At 38.3% G+C, this 15,325-nt stretch overlaps 1 protein-coding gene across 7 annotated transcripts in view; it reads left to right on the top strand.

Annotated features, from left to right (window-relative positions):
• The window catches only part of EXOC6 (exocyst complex component 6), a 216,631-nt gene that overhangs the window by 150,671 nt on the left and 50,635 nt on the right, over nt 1–15,325 (top strand). For all 7 annotated transcript variants that reach the window (XM_055081380.1, XM_024121372.3, XM_055081382.1 and 4 more), the window contains one exon: nt 9,439–9,580. In XM_055081380.1, the coding sequence (XP_054937355.1) occupies nt 9,439–9,580 (142 nt within the window). The remainder of the gene's footprint in view (nt 1–9,438; nt 9,581–15,325) is intronic.

Raw genomic sequence — 15,325 nt, forward strand, 5'->3', positions numbered from 1 at the left:
AGGATTTTTTTTTTTTCTTTTTTTTTTTTTTTTTTGCGGTACGCGGGCCTCTCACTGTTGTGGCCTCTCCCGTTGCAGAGCACAGGCTCCGGATGCGCTGCGCAGGCTCAGCGGCCATGGCGCACGGGCCTAGCCGCTCCGCGGCATGTGGGATCTTCCCGGACCGGGGCACGAACCCGCGTCCCCTGCATCAGCAGGCGGACTCTCAACCACTGCGCCACCAGGGAAGCCCCAAGGATCATTTTGAACAGGAAGATTCAGTATTAAAAACAAATGAAAATGTACCATCTAGCAGTTTCACTACCAGATGGCAGCAGAGAATTCATGTTTAGAAAGTTACTTGAATTTTTGCAGATAGGAATAAGTTCTAGGAATGCAAATGTTATCTTTCCCTTTAACCTGTATTACACAATAGAAAGAAAAAAATAGAAGATAGTTCTCTCCCCCCACCCCCACCCCGAGTTAAATAGGCAAAAGTCGAGATGGGGGAGGAAAAGAGGCTAAAATATGTGGATAAGAGATTGTTTGAGTTGGAATTTATGTTTTATTGTGAGCAGATGAAGATAGCGAAAAGGAGGTCAGATCCCCTGGAGAGAAAGAAAGGAGATGGTAGGGAAAGATGTTGGAGTCATAAGTTTCCTGTGCAAGCCAGGGTCTGGTGAGGCTAAAGAGCCCCTACTTTTTTTTTTCTTCCTTGTATGGAACAGACAGGAATGGATAAGGGTGAGGATAGAGCTGATGGGAGAGGTAGAACTGCTTTGGTGAATTCATATTTACAGAATGTTTGCAGGTCAGGTAGAGAAGACAAAATGCAACAGGCCAAGATGCTGATACATACTCATAAAAAGCTTATGCAAGGTACTGTAATACTGGGCTTCCCTGGAGGCGCAGTGGTTGAGAGTCCGCCTGCCGATGCAGGGGACACGGGTTCATGCCCCAGTCCGAGAAGATCCCACATGCCGCGGAGCAGCTGGGCCTGTGAGCCATGGCCGCTGAGCCTGCGCGTACGGAGCCTGTGCTCCGCAACGGGAGAGGCCACAGCAGTGAGAGGCCCGCGTACCGCAAAAGAAAAAAAGAAAGATACTGTAATACAAAAAGTAAAGAGATTAGACTTTGCCGAGTAAAGTCCCAACAAAAGTGCATGTTTAGATGAATATTGCACATAGGGGAGGAATTCAGAAGATAAGCAACAACATTTTAATCACTTCATTTTCTTTCATTCAGGAGACTTTAAGCCTGGTAGGGAAGCTGTCATGTTTTAAATCTTTCTGCCTCTTATGGAAATTGGTGTGGTAGATGGTAGCATTGAGATTTAAAGCCTTTGTCTGTTTGAAAACAAGAGGGGGGCAGTTGACCTACTTATTTTTCACTCTCAGGGTATTGTTGAATGTCATTTGCAAGATTGTCTTTAGAAAAAAAAAGGTAAGTAGATAACTTACCTTGTTTGCTCCCTCCTCCTGAAACTTAGCGGGGCCCTGTGAGGCTCCCGGGCATGGAGGCCTCTTTTTTTTGTCCCCCATTGCTTGTAGGCAAGACTCCAGCCTCCATGACCTTGCCTGAGTTCCAAAGGGCAGATTTGAACAGTTGCTAATCAAGGGAGGAGCAGCCAAGAAACCATCTGAGGCAAGATTATAGGGACCAGAGACGCTCATCAAGATTAGGAGACTGCCTGAGACCCTGCACACACCCTAGTCTTGTCAGCAACCCCACCCTTCGGAAACATTGTTATAAAACTCCTTATCAAATCCTCCTGGGTTGGGACACATGGTTTTTCAAGGCAGGAGACTGCTGTGTCCCCCTTGGCCTGGCAAAGTATTCATAATAAAGCTATCCTTTTCTCCTTCACCCAAAACTCTGTCCCTGAGATTTGGTTCAGCACCGGTGTACAGAGAAGCTGAGCTTTCGGCATCACTCCTTTGTATGAGTTTTGTTTTGTTTTAATATGTATCCTCCTCTCACATGATACATTTCCCTGACTCTTTTAAACTCCTGTCCCAGGTACCCCCTCAACTGGAAGTGACTCTAACAGTATTTACCCCAGCCACATTCCCACAATCTAGGATTTAGCCCAGTGAAGTTACTTGTTCAAAAAGCCCCTAACATTCTGGATGAGTATACCCAAAACCTTTGAAAATTCCCAAATATGAGACTACTGCTGTGCCATGTAATTTCTTTCAGAAATGGTATAAAATATAATTGAAAACTGTAGACCTTAGTGAGAGTTACTTTATCCATGTCAGCTAACAGAAGACAGCAAAGCCACATTGACTTGGGGAGGTTGGGACTTTGACTGCATTCAGTCTGAGTGGTTCCTCCCTGCCCAATACCCGTTTCACAGAGCAAGTAATTCAAATGTGTGCCTCAGCAAATGAAGCCCTGCTTGTACTGGATTCTCAGAGTCATTCTTAAAAGGTTGAAACCTAAACATAAATCCTTGAATGACAAAGGCCTGCTCTGTGCTGTTTATATATACATGGCTATGTTTATATCAGCCACCTCTTGGCTTGGGTGACATTTGTCCGTTTTATTAATGATCATGTGGAAATGAAACTGTGTAACTCAGGTTGGGACTTGAACCCACGGGCCAGAACTTGAACCTGGCCAAAACCCAGATTGGGACTTGAACCCACGGTCTTTTAACTGAGATCACATGCCTGGTCTCAGGACTTAATGAGGTTCAGGTTCTTGATGTCTCATCACAGAAAGAATAAAGTGAGAGACAACGTGATAGGTAAGAAGTGATTTATTAGAGAGAAACACACTCCACAGACAGAATGTGGGCCGTCTCAGAAGGTAAGAAAGGTACCAGGGTATGGGGGTTGTCAGTTTTTATAGGGGTGGGTAATTTCATATGCTAATGAGTGGGAGGAGTATTCCAGCTATTTTGGGGAAGGGGTGGGGATTTCCAGGAATTGGGCCACCACCCACTTTTTGACCCTTATGGTAGGCCTTGGAACTGTCTTGGCGCCTGTGGGTGTGTCATTTAGCTTGCTCATGTGTTACAGTGAGCGTATATTGAGGCTCAAGGTCTAGTAGAAGTCGACTGGTCCACCACCTGGGACCTAGTTGGTTCTAATCAGTTTATGTCGTGTCCTTGGGCTCTGTCATTCTTTTAAAGGTTGTGCCCTGCCCCCTTCCCTCCTGTTTCAGAAATAATCTATGTTGTCTAACCTGTTAGTGATTCTGACAACTTCTTTGTAAATTTTAAGTCATACTGAAATAGTACATTTTAATGATTATGTTAGCCCTAATACTCTGAGCTGGATTCTTATGTAAAAAAATGAGGCTATGACTCTGCTATCACAGAGCTGTTGCTTTGATAACAGTTCCTGGAATACTTTGGTTTTTCAGTCTTAATTCTTGTGGCTTGACCATAGTATTCAGTCACCATGTGGAAACTTCTCTTGTATTTCTTAACATTTTCCAAGTGAGAAAGTTATAGGGTCTTGATATTTTATTGCTTCCCTACTTAAACATGTACCTAATTGCCCAATTTGTTGTTATCAAGTAGATTTAAGAGGTAGGAAGAATCTGTCAGTTCCTACATAGTACAAACTAGCTCCCTCTTTGTGCCATTTTGGACAAGAGTGCATGCAGCTTTTACCATTTTATCCAGATTTCTGGTATAATCAGTAGCTTCAAAACCTTGACCTCTTCTAGACTTTCAGTGCTCTACTTGTCCTTGCATTCTCTTTCTGCCTTTTAAAGTTAGGAGGAGTTTGAAGATGTCATGGGACTGCCATGACAGCAACAATGATACTTGCAGAAAGCTAAAAATCTGGGTGTTACATGTCATCAAAGTCCACATTCAAAAGATTGTTTTAAAAAAAGAAAAAGGCCACCAAAGTTTGATGAGACCTATGGTTGGGATAAGGAAGCTGGGCTAAGGCATGAAATAGAAATGTGCCATATATTACAAGTGTCCTGAAGTTTTCCAAGTTTGGGGAATTTTTTTTCCAACCTTATGATACTTCTATTTTGTTTAATCCGTGTGTGTGTGTGTGTGTGTGTGTGTGTGTGTGTGTGTGTGTGTGTGTGTCCCGAGAGCAAGCCTTTATGTTATGTCTTGTATCCTTATGATTGAGAATTGTTTAGAGGAGAAAAGCCTCAGAGGGGAAAAAGGGAATTCATAATTGACTGTGGGAATTGTGGTTAACTGATGTGATAACCACTTCTCTGGGGGCTAGAGCTACTTAGATCAGGACAGAGAGAGTATGAGAGGAATAGAGAGGTATAAGGGAGGTATTTTAGATTTTTTTTTTTTTTTTTTCGGTACGTGGGCCTCTCACTGCTGTGGCCTCTCCCGCTGCGGAGCACAGGCTCCGGACGCGCAGGCTCAGCGGCCATGGCTCATGGGCCCAGCCGCTCCGCGGCATGTGGGATCTTCCCAGATCGGGGCACGAACCCGTGTCCCCTGCATTGGCAGGCGGACTGTCAACCTCTGCGCCACCAGGGAAGCCCCAGGAGGTATTTTAGAGAATGTTAGGGGTGTTAGAATAAGTATATTTTGATAGACCTATGAATTTTGGGGGCATAATCTCAAAATTGTGTCTTCAAGATAGTGTTAAGTTATTATTAAAACTCACTAAAGGAATTCATCTTGATATTTAAACCTTTATAACTCATCCATTCTGTAGTATTGGGAAACGGAGACATTTCAGTTTTATATAGTATGTTCAGCCAGAAAATAGATTAAAACATAACTTACTAGGTAAAGGAATCTTTGTGCATTTGTGAAATCACCTTGGAGAAATTTTCATGTTTTAGGTATTTTTTTCCTGATTTAATAACAGTCTTTACATTTGAGTAAATGTAGTTTCATATAGTAAAATGTAAATTAGTGATTCTTATGTAAAAGAGAAAGAAGAAGAATAGATTTCTTAAATTAAAATGTCTACTTTTCAACTAGGCATCATTTTTCAATTAAGAATTTATTTCTAATTTTAATGTTTACTCCATATTTGATGAAAGACTTCACTCTTTTGGACTATGTGTTTTAAAAGGCTAAAAATTGTAGCTCTTTAGGAGACTGACCAATACTTCCTTTCCTCTTTGTCTTCCCTCCGAAAAGGCTATTTCATAGTCTCATAACTGAAATTCATGAAGCAAACTGAGAGGCAGTAAGTTTGAATAATATAGCAGTATTTTACTATTTTTATTTAAATAACTTTAAAAGTTAATAACTTTAAAAAGCCACATAGAATCAAAATTAATAAATTTGCTTATCAATGTTAGATTTAATATTCAAATTGACCATGATCTTATTTGTTTTCCAGTTTTTCCTGACAAGAATTACATAACCTTTTAAAACAAAACCTGTTATCAATTTAAAGATTAATAAATACAGCACATAATATTTCTGAGTCTATATTTTTTTTAACTTAAATAAAAAGTAGGTTTTTGTGCCAAGTTGATCTTTTGTGGGGGTATAAATAAAGGAAAGTGGATTCTCCGGGGATCATTAAGGAAAGTAGACCAACGCAGAAAGAATGGTTGTGATTTCAAGAGTACATTTTTATGTTAAATGTATTTGGGAGAATGAAAGCAGCATTGAAAAATGCTTTCAAATAAGTACTATTGAAATCAAACCTTCCTTCTTTATTAGGCCTTTGAAATAAGAGAATGGTGAGACAGAAATGAAAACTTCAAATGAAAATTTAAATGTGTCAAATTAGTTTTTAAGTATTCTACATTTCTCCTACTATTATATGAGAGTAGATCTATCAAAACATTACTTTGATACCAAAACAGTTTTGAGGTATAATCTAATAAAATGTGTTGTATTTTTGTTACCATGTCATTTTACAACGTTTCAAAGGAAGCAGAGTATCTTTAGCCTAATCTATAATAGTAAATTATTTTGAAAATTTGGCTTGACATACAAACAGATGTGTTTTCTTGATTCCTTTTAAACTGAGGATTGGTGGTTTGTGGTTTATTGTTCCTGTGATTGGCATTAAAAGCCTTATTTCACAGCTTGCAGTGAGGGACTATTGGGTAAAGAGTGTCTGTGTTCCACAAACTAAATTCAAAAAGTGTCAATCAAGGTCTCACATAGGTTACTTAGAGAATGAGTTTTCTTACTGATTTCACCAAATGTCACCTCATGCTGTCTTTGATTGGCACAGCCTGGCAGGGAGGATGGATGAATCTGTCACCGACCCGGTTAATTGTGTTGCTGGTCTCAGTCTGACATTAGGTCTTTGACTCTTAAGTGGCTCAATACAAAACAAATTAGCAGATTGTAGTCATATTTCTCATTCTATATGCTTTGACTTTGTTGAATGCAGTCCATAAATCATATTGACTGACACACAAGTAAATGATGAAAGCTGCTTTTGAGACATAGATCTAGAAAGCAGCACTGTGAAGGTGCCATGGAAGGATGCATATGGTTGACCCTTTGGGAATTTCCTAGGAGCCAAATGTCTCTTTACCACAATTGTTCTTAGAAGAAAAGCTTTTGAGTAATGCAAAAAGGATCTAATATGTCAGCAGATTCTCTTTTACAAGTTCCTTTGAAATATAAGAAGTTTGTCCAAGGATTTTCTCTCTTAACAAGTTGTTTTTCAGCAAAATGTTAGATCAGGGTAAAAAAGCAGTTACCTTTAAAAGTTTGGCAGGTGTTTTTACTTATTTACTGAAATTTATGTTGTTGAAGAGGAGAATGTTAATAATAGTTGCAATTAATTTTTCAGATGAGGACAGCAGAAATTTCTAGGTGCTTGATATTAAATGTGCTGTGTTTTCTCAGTCACTTCACTTAATTATTTTGGCTTTGTTTGTTGTAATGTTGAAAACCAGAGCATCTCTAATGAAAAAGTCTAGTTTTTAAAGATAGTTGTAGAAGTACTTAGATTATTTTTGTTCTAGAAAGTGATACAGTATTAAAAGGATCAACAATAATAGCAAAATAGTGTTCAGAAAGGGGTGTTTTGGTTATACAAAAGTGTACCAAGGGCTACAGGCATCAAAAATGAATTGCCAGAGATGTTTTTGGAATGTGCAAGTTTCTGGAACATTAAAATTTTCTGTCTCAAAATAAGTAATAGATAAAATTTAAGAATATTTGTTCACATTTTATAGTCAGGAAGTAGACATTTAAAAAAGTATAATCTTATAGAATATAACTTTAAATATTTAAAGGATTTGAACCTTTGATATTAATTTTGAGCTATAAAAAAGGAAGAATTTTTCATTTGAATATTTTACAAATATTTTAAACTTCTATCTTTGAGAACAATAAGCCTGTATTTAATATGCATAATCAAAGGAAATTTTTTATTAAGATTTTATTATTACATGTGTTATTTAAACAAAAAGCTAAATGCGTGTGTGTGTGCGTGTGTGTGTGTGCATGCGCACACACGTTTTCATTACCTATATCCACCAAATTTATGGAATAGCCTGAATTTTTGTACTAGTACCATCATTTTGGCTCCAGTACTATTGCTACATAGTCATTTGTCGCATCTGAACCTGTGTTAAAATTTAAAGATCACCTTAAAATAATACCACTAACATTATGCAATGTGTTTGCTTATGAAATGAATGTAATAATAATTGTTTTGGCAATTTATTAATCTGCTTTTGCAGTTAGTACATTATAGTGGCAACATAAGTAGGACATGGAGCTGATTTGATGGAGAAGTACATTAAACTGAAATGCACTAGTTGTTCCATTTGGTCAAAATGACATTTCCATTAACTATTCTCAAGCCTATTACATTGTAATTAAATTACATGCCATTGATTTCTTCTTTTTCTGTCTCCCTCCTGCCCCTCATTCATATTGATATTATTCTGCTTGGGGAATGGAGCTGCATGTCTCCTAGACTAATTCCTCTTGCTTTTGGGGGGTCTTGAAGCATGCTGGGTTTTGCATTGTTTGTTACATTCCTTTCTGGCAGTTCATCAGTATCTGTCAAATATATTGTTTGCATCAGCTTTTATCTCTAAAGTTTTTGATTTAGATATTGGCATTCCATTTCAGATGCACAGTTTTTCCACCGTGCATAGTGTCTAAATGCTGAAGACTCATAAAAGATTCATAAAAGTTGCTTGTTTCTAGTCTGACTTTAAGTGTGTAATTTAATGAACAGCTATTCTAGTAAACTTGGAAATATATTTATGTTTGTTCTTTTCTAACAGATCAACCCTATGTAAACATGTTTGCATCTTTTATAGCATTTATGTTTGGAAGATTTTCATGATTTTGTAGCTTTATTGGCCTTTGTGATAAGTAGGAAAAAATATATAATTATCAAATAGCACTGGGTAAATATTTGTTAATGAGAATGAGGCAAAACACGGCACATCTTCCAAATGTCATTATTTCCAACCCTGTTCCTAGATCTTTGAATCCTATCATGGGAGTCAATCCATCACCAAATCACATACTTGTGGTTTGGAGATAGCCATACTAGGAGCAGCATTACACTGGAAAACTTTACCTAAAATAGTTTTTGTAATATTTTCTTTTAAACTTTTAGTTGAAATAAAAAGCCTGCTTAGAAGAACAATTTATACTAAAAGCAATATTTTATTGTGATCCCTGTAATCTGGAGGCTAAACATTTAAAATTATTTTTTATTATTTTAAAGAAGATATAGCCTGAATCAAGGCTGTCAGTCAAAATTCATGTAGAGTTTTAGGAGCTTATTATAGTAGAAAATATAATATATATACTAAAAGACAACCACAAGTATTTATAGCTCACTTAACTACATATTTCTAAATTATCAGATGATTCTAAAACTTAATTTCTAAAACTAAACGAAGATCTGTAGATGACTGTGAAATCTTATTGGTATGCAAGCTTCTTTTTTTCCCTCCTAATTGAAGCTGTGCTACAAACTAATGTTCCTATTAGAAGTAAGGACTTAATGACTCAAAGTATATTTTATAAAGTATATTTTATATATTACATACATATCAAAGTATATATTATAAAGCATATTAGGTATAGTTTCAATTCTAATAAATTACACTTAACTTCTTTAATTCTTGGCTTGGTTAACTCTATAAGGGAAAGCTTAAAGAGCATTATATGAATAAAATGTTCTGTCAACATGACAGTTACTTTATGTCACAAATGTCATATTTTAATGTGCATTTTTAAAAATACTTGAGGCATTTCAAGAGATCTGAAATAATAAATAATGGGTTTTAAACTTGCACTTTAATTTTTCTGCATGCAGTTAGAGCTTTAATGATATTTATATCCTGAGAAGGACAAGTCAACAGAATATTACTTTCAATTCCTATGCTAAAAGACAGCCACTCAGAATACAGAAAGAGAAAGGCCAATAATTACTATTCTACCAAAAAAAAAAAAACAACAAAAAAATGCCATGTATATAACTTTTGTGATACAGGATGATATATTTATATGTTTGTTTGTTTGTTTATTTTTTGGTTTGGATATTTGTGTAACAGGGGAAAGTTGCCCAGACTGCTTGCATGTCAGCCTGCCAGCATCTGTCAACATCATTAATGCAGATGCTCCTGGACAGTGAGTTAAAACAGATAAGCATGGGAGCCGTTCAGCAATTTAACTTAGATGTCATACAGTGTGAATGTAAGTACCTTATTGGTTAAATCTGATGCATTTCTAAGAATCTATATTTAAATTATATGAAAAAATGGTATATAGTAGGATAGTTCATAAAGGAGGGAAGAGGCCTGATTCAGTTAAACTTTCAGCAGCCTTAGAAGCAGCTTCTTTCCAACAAGAGAAAAATATCTCAGTTTCACATTTAGGGCCTCTAGAGCGGGGGTCCCCAACCCCTGGGCCGCGGACCGCTACTGGTCCACGGCCTGTTCAGAACCGGGCCGCACAGCAGGAGGTGAGCGGCGGGCGAGCGAGCGAAGCTTCATCTGCCGCCCCCCATCGCTCCCGCCTGAGCCATCCAACCCCCCTCACCCCCACCCCCCTGCCCATGTTAAAAGATGTCTTCCACGAAACTGGTCCTTGGTGCCAAGAGGGTTGGGGACCTCTGCTCTAGAGAGGCACTGAAGTGACAATCCAGACTGGATAATTAAAAAGGTGATTCATTTATGATTCATTTTTTTTCCTTTATTCCTTCTTTTGGTCATTCTTGTCTTCTTGCCAGGACTCTCCTGAGGTTTGTAGTAAGTGAATGAAATTATTCCAAGTTTGTCATTCTTACTTTCCCGTAAATAACTTTTCAGATACCTGCTAAAGAGTAATCTTAGGACCCTGCATTCCAAGTGAAGCTTCTTTTATATTCTGAAATTTTGATTCTCTTTTCCAAAGAATTTCTCAAGTCTTTACCATTACCATTGTTTTTCACTTTATTTTCTTTAGGTGACAAGTTAGCAGATTCCATAATCTAATGTTGACATTAGCCAGTCACCTTCAAAATTGAATGTGCTATTTAGTTATTCGCCTTGTTATATATACTTCTAGATGTAGGTTACCCTTATACAGAACATGAGTTTATGGAACAATTTTTTGCATTACTTTCAAATGATTAAATGATGAAAATCCCTGGTTGACAGTTTAGGCAGGCACCACTGTTGATAAATTGAAAATCAGTGGGGCGCAAGAAGGATTATAAAATATTTATTTGGGCAGATTTTGCAATAATATATTCTCTGTGAAAGACGTTAAAAAAAATTAAATGTCGGTGGCTTGCACCTGAAGCAGGAGTGACAGATTTTTTTTTTTCAACAAGTAAAAAATATTTGTCTGCTTCTGTATGTAAGGCATTCTGCTAGGAAAAAACATATTAATATTAAAAAGAATAATTATATAGGCTCTTTGATCAGATCAATTGTTTATTACACAAAAAAAGAAATGCAAAGTTTTGAAAAACCCACCTATTTCCTTCAAAAAAAGAGAAATACTGATCTACAAAGCAAAAGAAAGATAGTTTTTCCCTAGGGGATAGAAGGATTCATTTTCTTTTCCTAGAAAGCATTTCTAATTTTCTCTAATTAGAAAACCTTTATATATTTCTTTCTCAAAACTATCATTTACAAAATGATATTTATCTTGTATTTACAAAAATATTTACCAAAAAGCACTTTTTAAAATGTTTCTAACTCAAAGTAATTGTTAATTCATTCTACAAATAATTTGAAACTGATTTCTTAAAGTTCTTTAAAAGCTATCTTACGAGAGAGAATTCCCTGGCGGTCCAGTGGTTAGGATTCCGCTATTTCATTAAGGCCCTCAGTTTGATCCCTGGTAGGGACCTAAGATCCCACAAGCTGTGCCGAAAGCCAAAAGGAAAAAAAAAGTTGTCTTATGAGATCATTTCAGTATGAGATCATTTCAGTATGATAATGCTTATGTAAACATTTTACATAAATATTGCTTGAGGGTGGTTGAGCCCTTTATTGGCATTTGGTTGTATCTTCTCAATTAGATATTTTTGTTAAAAAATGGAAATTACTGTTTGGTTAGGCAGCCTCAGGTACCTAGAGCTTTTCTCTGTCCTCTTACCTCTCCATGAAGAGTAAGCCTAACTATACTTAGAGAAAGACACAAAAAACACACAACTTTGCCTCTCTGTTACATCATAGGACAGTTTCTCCCTTTAGTTACTTATTTGGGTGGAGTTACTGAAGGCTTCTTTTAAAATGTTGATGTTTTCTTAAAAGACTAATCTCTAGGCAGAGATTATACCTAAGTATAAAGTATAACTCAGTTAAAGATGTCTGGGGTCAAGTGCAAGAGGAATAAACCCTAGCCTGATGGGGGCCAAGGTTCTGGTACTATAGATATGGAAAGGGAGAAACCAGGACTCAAAGACAAACGACAAAAGATAACTCAGCTTCCTATAAGATTATGGCTGTGGTTGGCTCTGCTCCTTAATTTTTATCAAATATTACTTAATCATTACTTAATACAGTATCACACATTCAGTACTCACTGAACAAATAAAAATTGACATTACATTTTTTTTTCCCCATTGGCCACACCACAAGGCTTGTGGGATCTTAGTTACCCAACCAAGGATCAAACCCGGGGCCCCGGCATTGGCAGCTCAAAGTCCTAACCACTGGACCACCAGGGAATTCCCTGACATTGCATTTTTCATGTCTATTCCACGCTCTTTCTGGTGCAAAAGAATTATCTACTCCCCAACTCATGACTTTTAGTGATTGATACATAAATCACTTAAAAATGAAACTTAGCTTTCTCTAATAATATGTTCAGAGAATTTTAGTTTTCATCCCCTTTTTTTTTTGGCCGCACCACGCAGCATGCAGGGACTTAGTTCCCTGACCAGGCATCGAACCTGTGCCCCTGTAAAGGAAGCATGGAGTCCTAACCTCTGGACCACCAGGGAATTCCCTTCATCCCTGTTTTAAATAGTGTTTTTGTTTGTTTGTTTTTTAATCTGGAAGAAAGCAATTTTTTTAAATACAAGGTTTATTTGCAGCATTAATGCCGTATGTATGCTTTCTACATATTGGGGCAGGGAAAGGAGAAGAAAGGGAGACAGGAAAAGGAATTTGGCTAGGTAAGAGGAAGGCTAGAATGTATGGTAAATTTGTGAAGAGGAGGAATCTGGGTGCCTTAAGAATCAACTGGGATATGGAGAAAATAGGCAGATAGTTCAGATGTAGGATCCTAGAAACTAAACGATCATTGAGTTTCACCACCCGCCTAGTAGTACATACTCACATACTCCTCTACCTTGAAACACACTCTAAAATAACCCTGTCAAGTAGTTGTCCAGCTATTCCTTGAACATTTAATTTGGGAGATTAACTACTCTTCAGAAAATGAGTTTGCATTTAATATATTACTCTGTAAATTTCTCACATTGAGCTGCAGTTGTTTTCTCTAAACTTCTAATGGACCTAGTTCTGCCTTAGGGCTAGAGTCACCACTAGTCCATATTGTGCCTTTGTGCAAATTAGAAAAGATATTCCCACTGAAGGGAAAAAGTCCTCCAGTGTTGTCCCCCTTTCTATGAATTAGAAAAAAGTTTACCCTTTTTCCAGCTGGACACCCCCACCAAGGCACATGACTTATCAAGTGAAATGTGAGCTAGATTTCAGCCCCTGTTCCCTCCCCACTCCTCTCCTCAGCTGGGCACCTGTGTATAGTAAGCAGTCTGATAACTACAGGTGGCAGTTCCGCTTAGGGTCATATAGAGAAAACCGAGTCTTCATCCACAAGCCAATTATATGAAAACTGCTCTCATATCTTTCTGAATCTTCTGAAGCCCAGAGATAAACAATTCCTCTTACTGTTCTCATGTGATAATGATTTTAGGTCCAAAGCTCTTCTTTGAACAAACTGATTTGACTGCCTTCTGTTTAATGTCTGACACCCAAAGTTGAATACAGAGATACCCCAGTGTGGGGGAACCAGTATAATATGTAGTTGGACTATCAAATACATTGTTCCATATTTTGTACTTTATTAGTAAAATCCAAACTGTTATTACCTTTTTCGGTTACCAGAGTATACTATCGAATCATTGAAGCTGTAGCGTTCTGAAATCTCTTTATCTTTCTCTTCTTTTATGTGTGATTGTCAAGCTTTGTTTTTCTTATACTTGTATGATTAGTTTTTGTTTTAGGATTTTAAGATTATCTCTATTAAATTTTATTTTAAGATTTGTCCCACAGTTAGCCTATTGAGATCTTTTTATATCAAAATTTAATATCATCTGCAGATTTGTAATCATGCTTTTATTTAACAAGGTCATTAGCAAAATGTTGAACAAAACCTGATATCTGTATCCTGATATATAGTACATCAGTGATTCTCAAAACATGGTTCCCAGATGAGCAGCAACGGTATCATCTGGGAACTCGTTAGCAGTGTGAATTCTTTTTTAATTTTATTTAATTTCTTCATTTTCTTTATTTTTTAAGCTGCATTGGGTCTTAGTTGCAGCATGCGGGATATTTCGTTTGTGGCGCACGGGCTTCTCTCTAGTTGTGGCATGCGGGTTTTCTCTTCTCTAGTTGTGGCGCATGGGCTCCAGTACACGTGGGCTCTGTAGTTGTGGCACACGGGCTCCAGAGCATGTGGGCTCTGTAGTTTGCGGCACTCAGGCTCCCTCATTGATGTGCGCAAGTTCAGTAGTTGTGGTGCGCGGGTTTAATTGCCCCGTGGCGCGTGGGATCTTAGTTCCCCAACCAGGGATCAAACCCGCGTCCCTTGCACTGGAAGGTGGATGGTGGATTCTTTTTTTTTTTTGCAGTACGCGGGCCTCTCACTGCTGTGGCCTCTCCCACCGCGGAGCACAGGCTCCGGATGCACAGGCTCAGCGGCCATGGCTCACGGGCCCAGCCGCTCCGCGGCATGTGGGATCTTCCCAGACCGGGGCACGAACCTGTGTCCCCTGCATCGGCAGGCGGACTCTCAACCACTGCGCCACCAGGGAAGCCCTGGAAGGTGGATTCTTTACCACTGTACCACCAGGGAAGTCCCAGCAATGTGAATTCTTGAACCCCACCTGCTGAATTGTGAATTCTGGGCACAGGACATAGCAATTTCTTTTTGAGTAGGCCTTTCAGGTGATACTGATGCACAGTAAAGTTTGAGAACCACAACATTACATGGGTCTATCTGTTCATATTGACTTAGATCCATTATTCAAAATCTTGGGTATCTTTAGATTTCTTCAGCCAGTTGCTAATTCCCTAGTTGAATCTAGCTCATAGTTTTGAATCTAAATCATAGCTCAAAGTTATGAGCAACTTTGCCAGATGCCTTGCTGATATATAGGGATAATAATGGCCATTGAATTTTCCTCATCTACCATTCTAATTAGTTTTTCAAAGAAGAAAATGTTACTACTCTGATTCTTCTTAAACCCATATTGATTCATAGTAATTACTTTCCCTTCAAGAGGCTCAGAAACTATTACTTAAAAGTCTGTGACCGGGGACTTCCCTGGTGGCACTTATACTTGTAACCCAGTGGTTAAGAATCCGCCTGCCAACGTAGGGGACACAGGTTCAAGCCCTGGTCCGGGAAGATCCCACATGCCGCGGAGCAAGTAAGCCTGTGTGCCACAACTACTGAGCCTGCGCTCTAGATCCCGCGAGCTGCAACTACTGAAGCCTGCACACCTAGAGCCCATACTCCGCAACAAGAGAGGCCACTGCAATGAGAAGCATGCACACTGCAGCGAAGAGTAGCCCGCATTTGCCTCGACTAGAGAAAGCCCCCGTGCAGCAACAAAGATCCAACGCAGCCAAAAAAAAAAAAAAAAAGTCTGTGACTGGTTTGTGGGATTAACATAAAATCCTACTAGTCTGTTTTACACTAGTAAGAAATCCAGGGCTTCCCTGGTGGCGCAGTGGTTGAGAGTCCGCCTGCCGA

This window comes from Physeter macrocephalus, chromosome 20 (genome assembly GCF_002837175.3).
Source record: "Physeter macrocephalus isolate SW-GA chromosome 20, ASM283717v5, whole genome shotgun sequence".
In the NCBI taxonomy this organism is placed as follows: Eukaryota; Metazoa; Chordata; class Mammalia; order Artiodactyla; family Physeteridae; genus Physeter; species Physeter macrocephalus.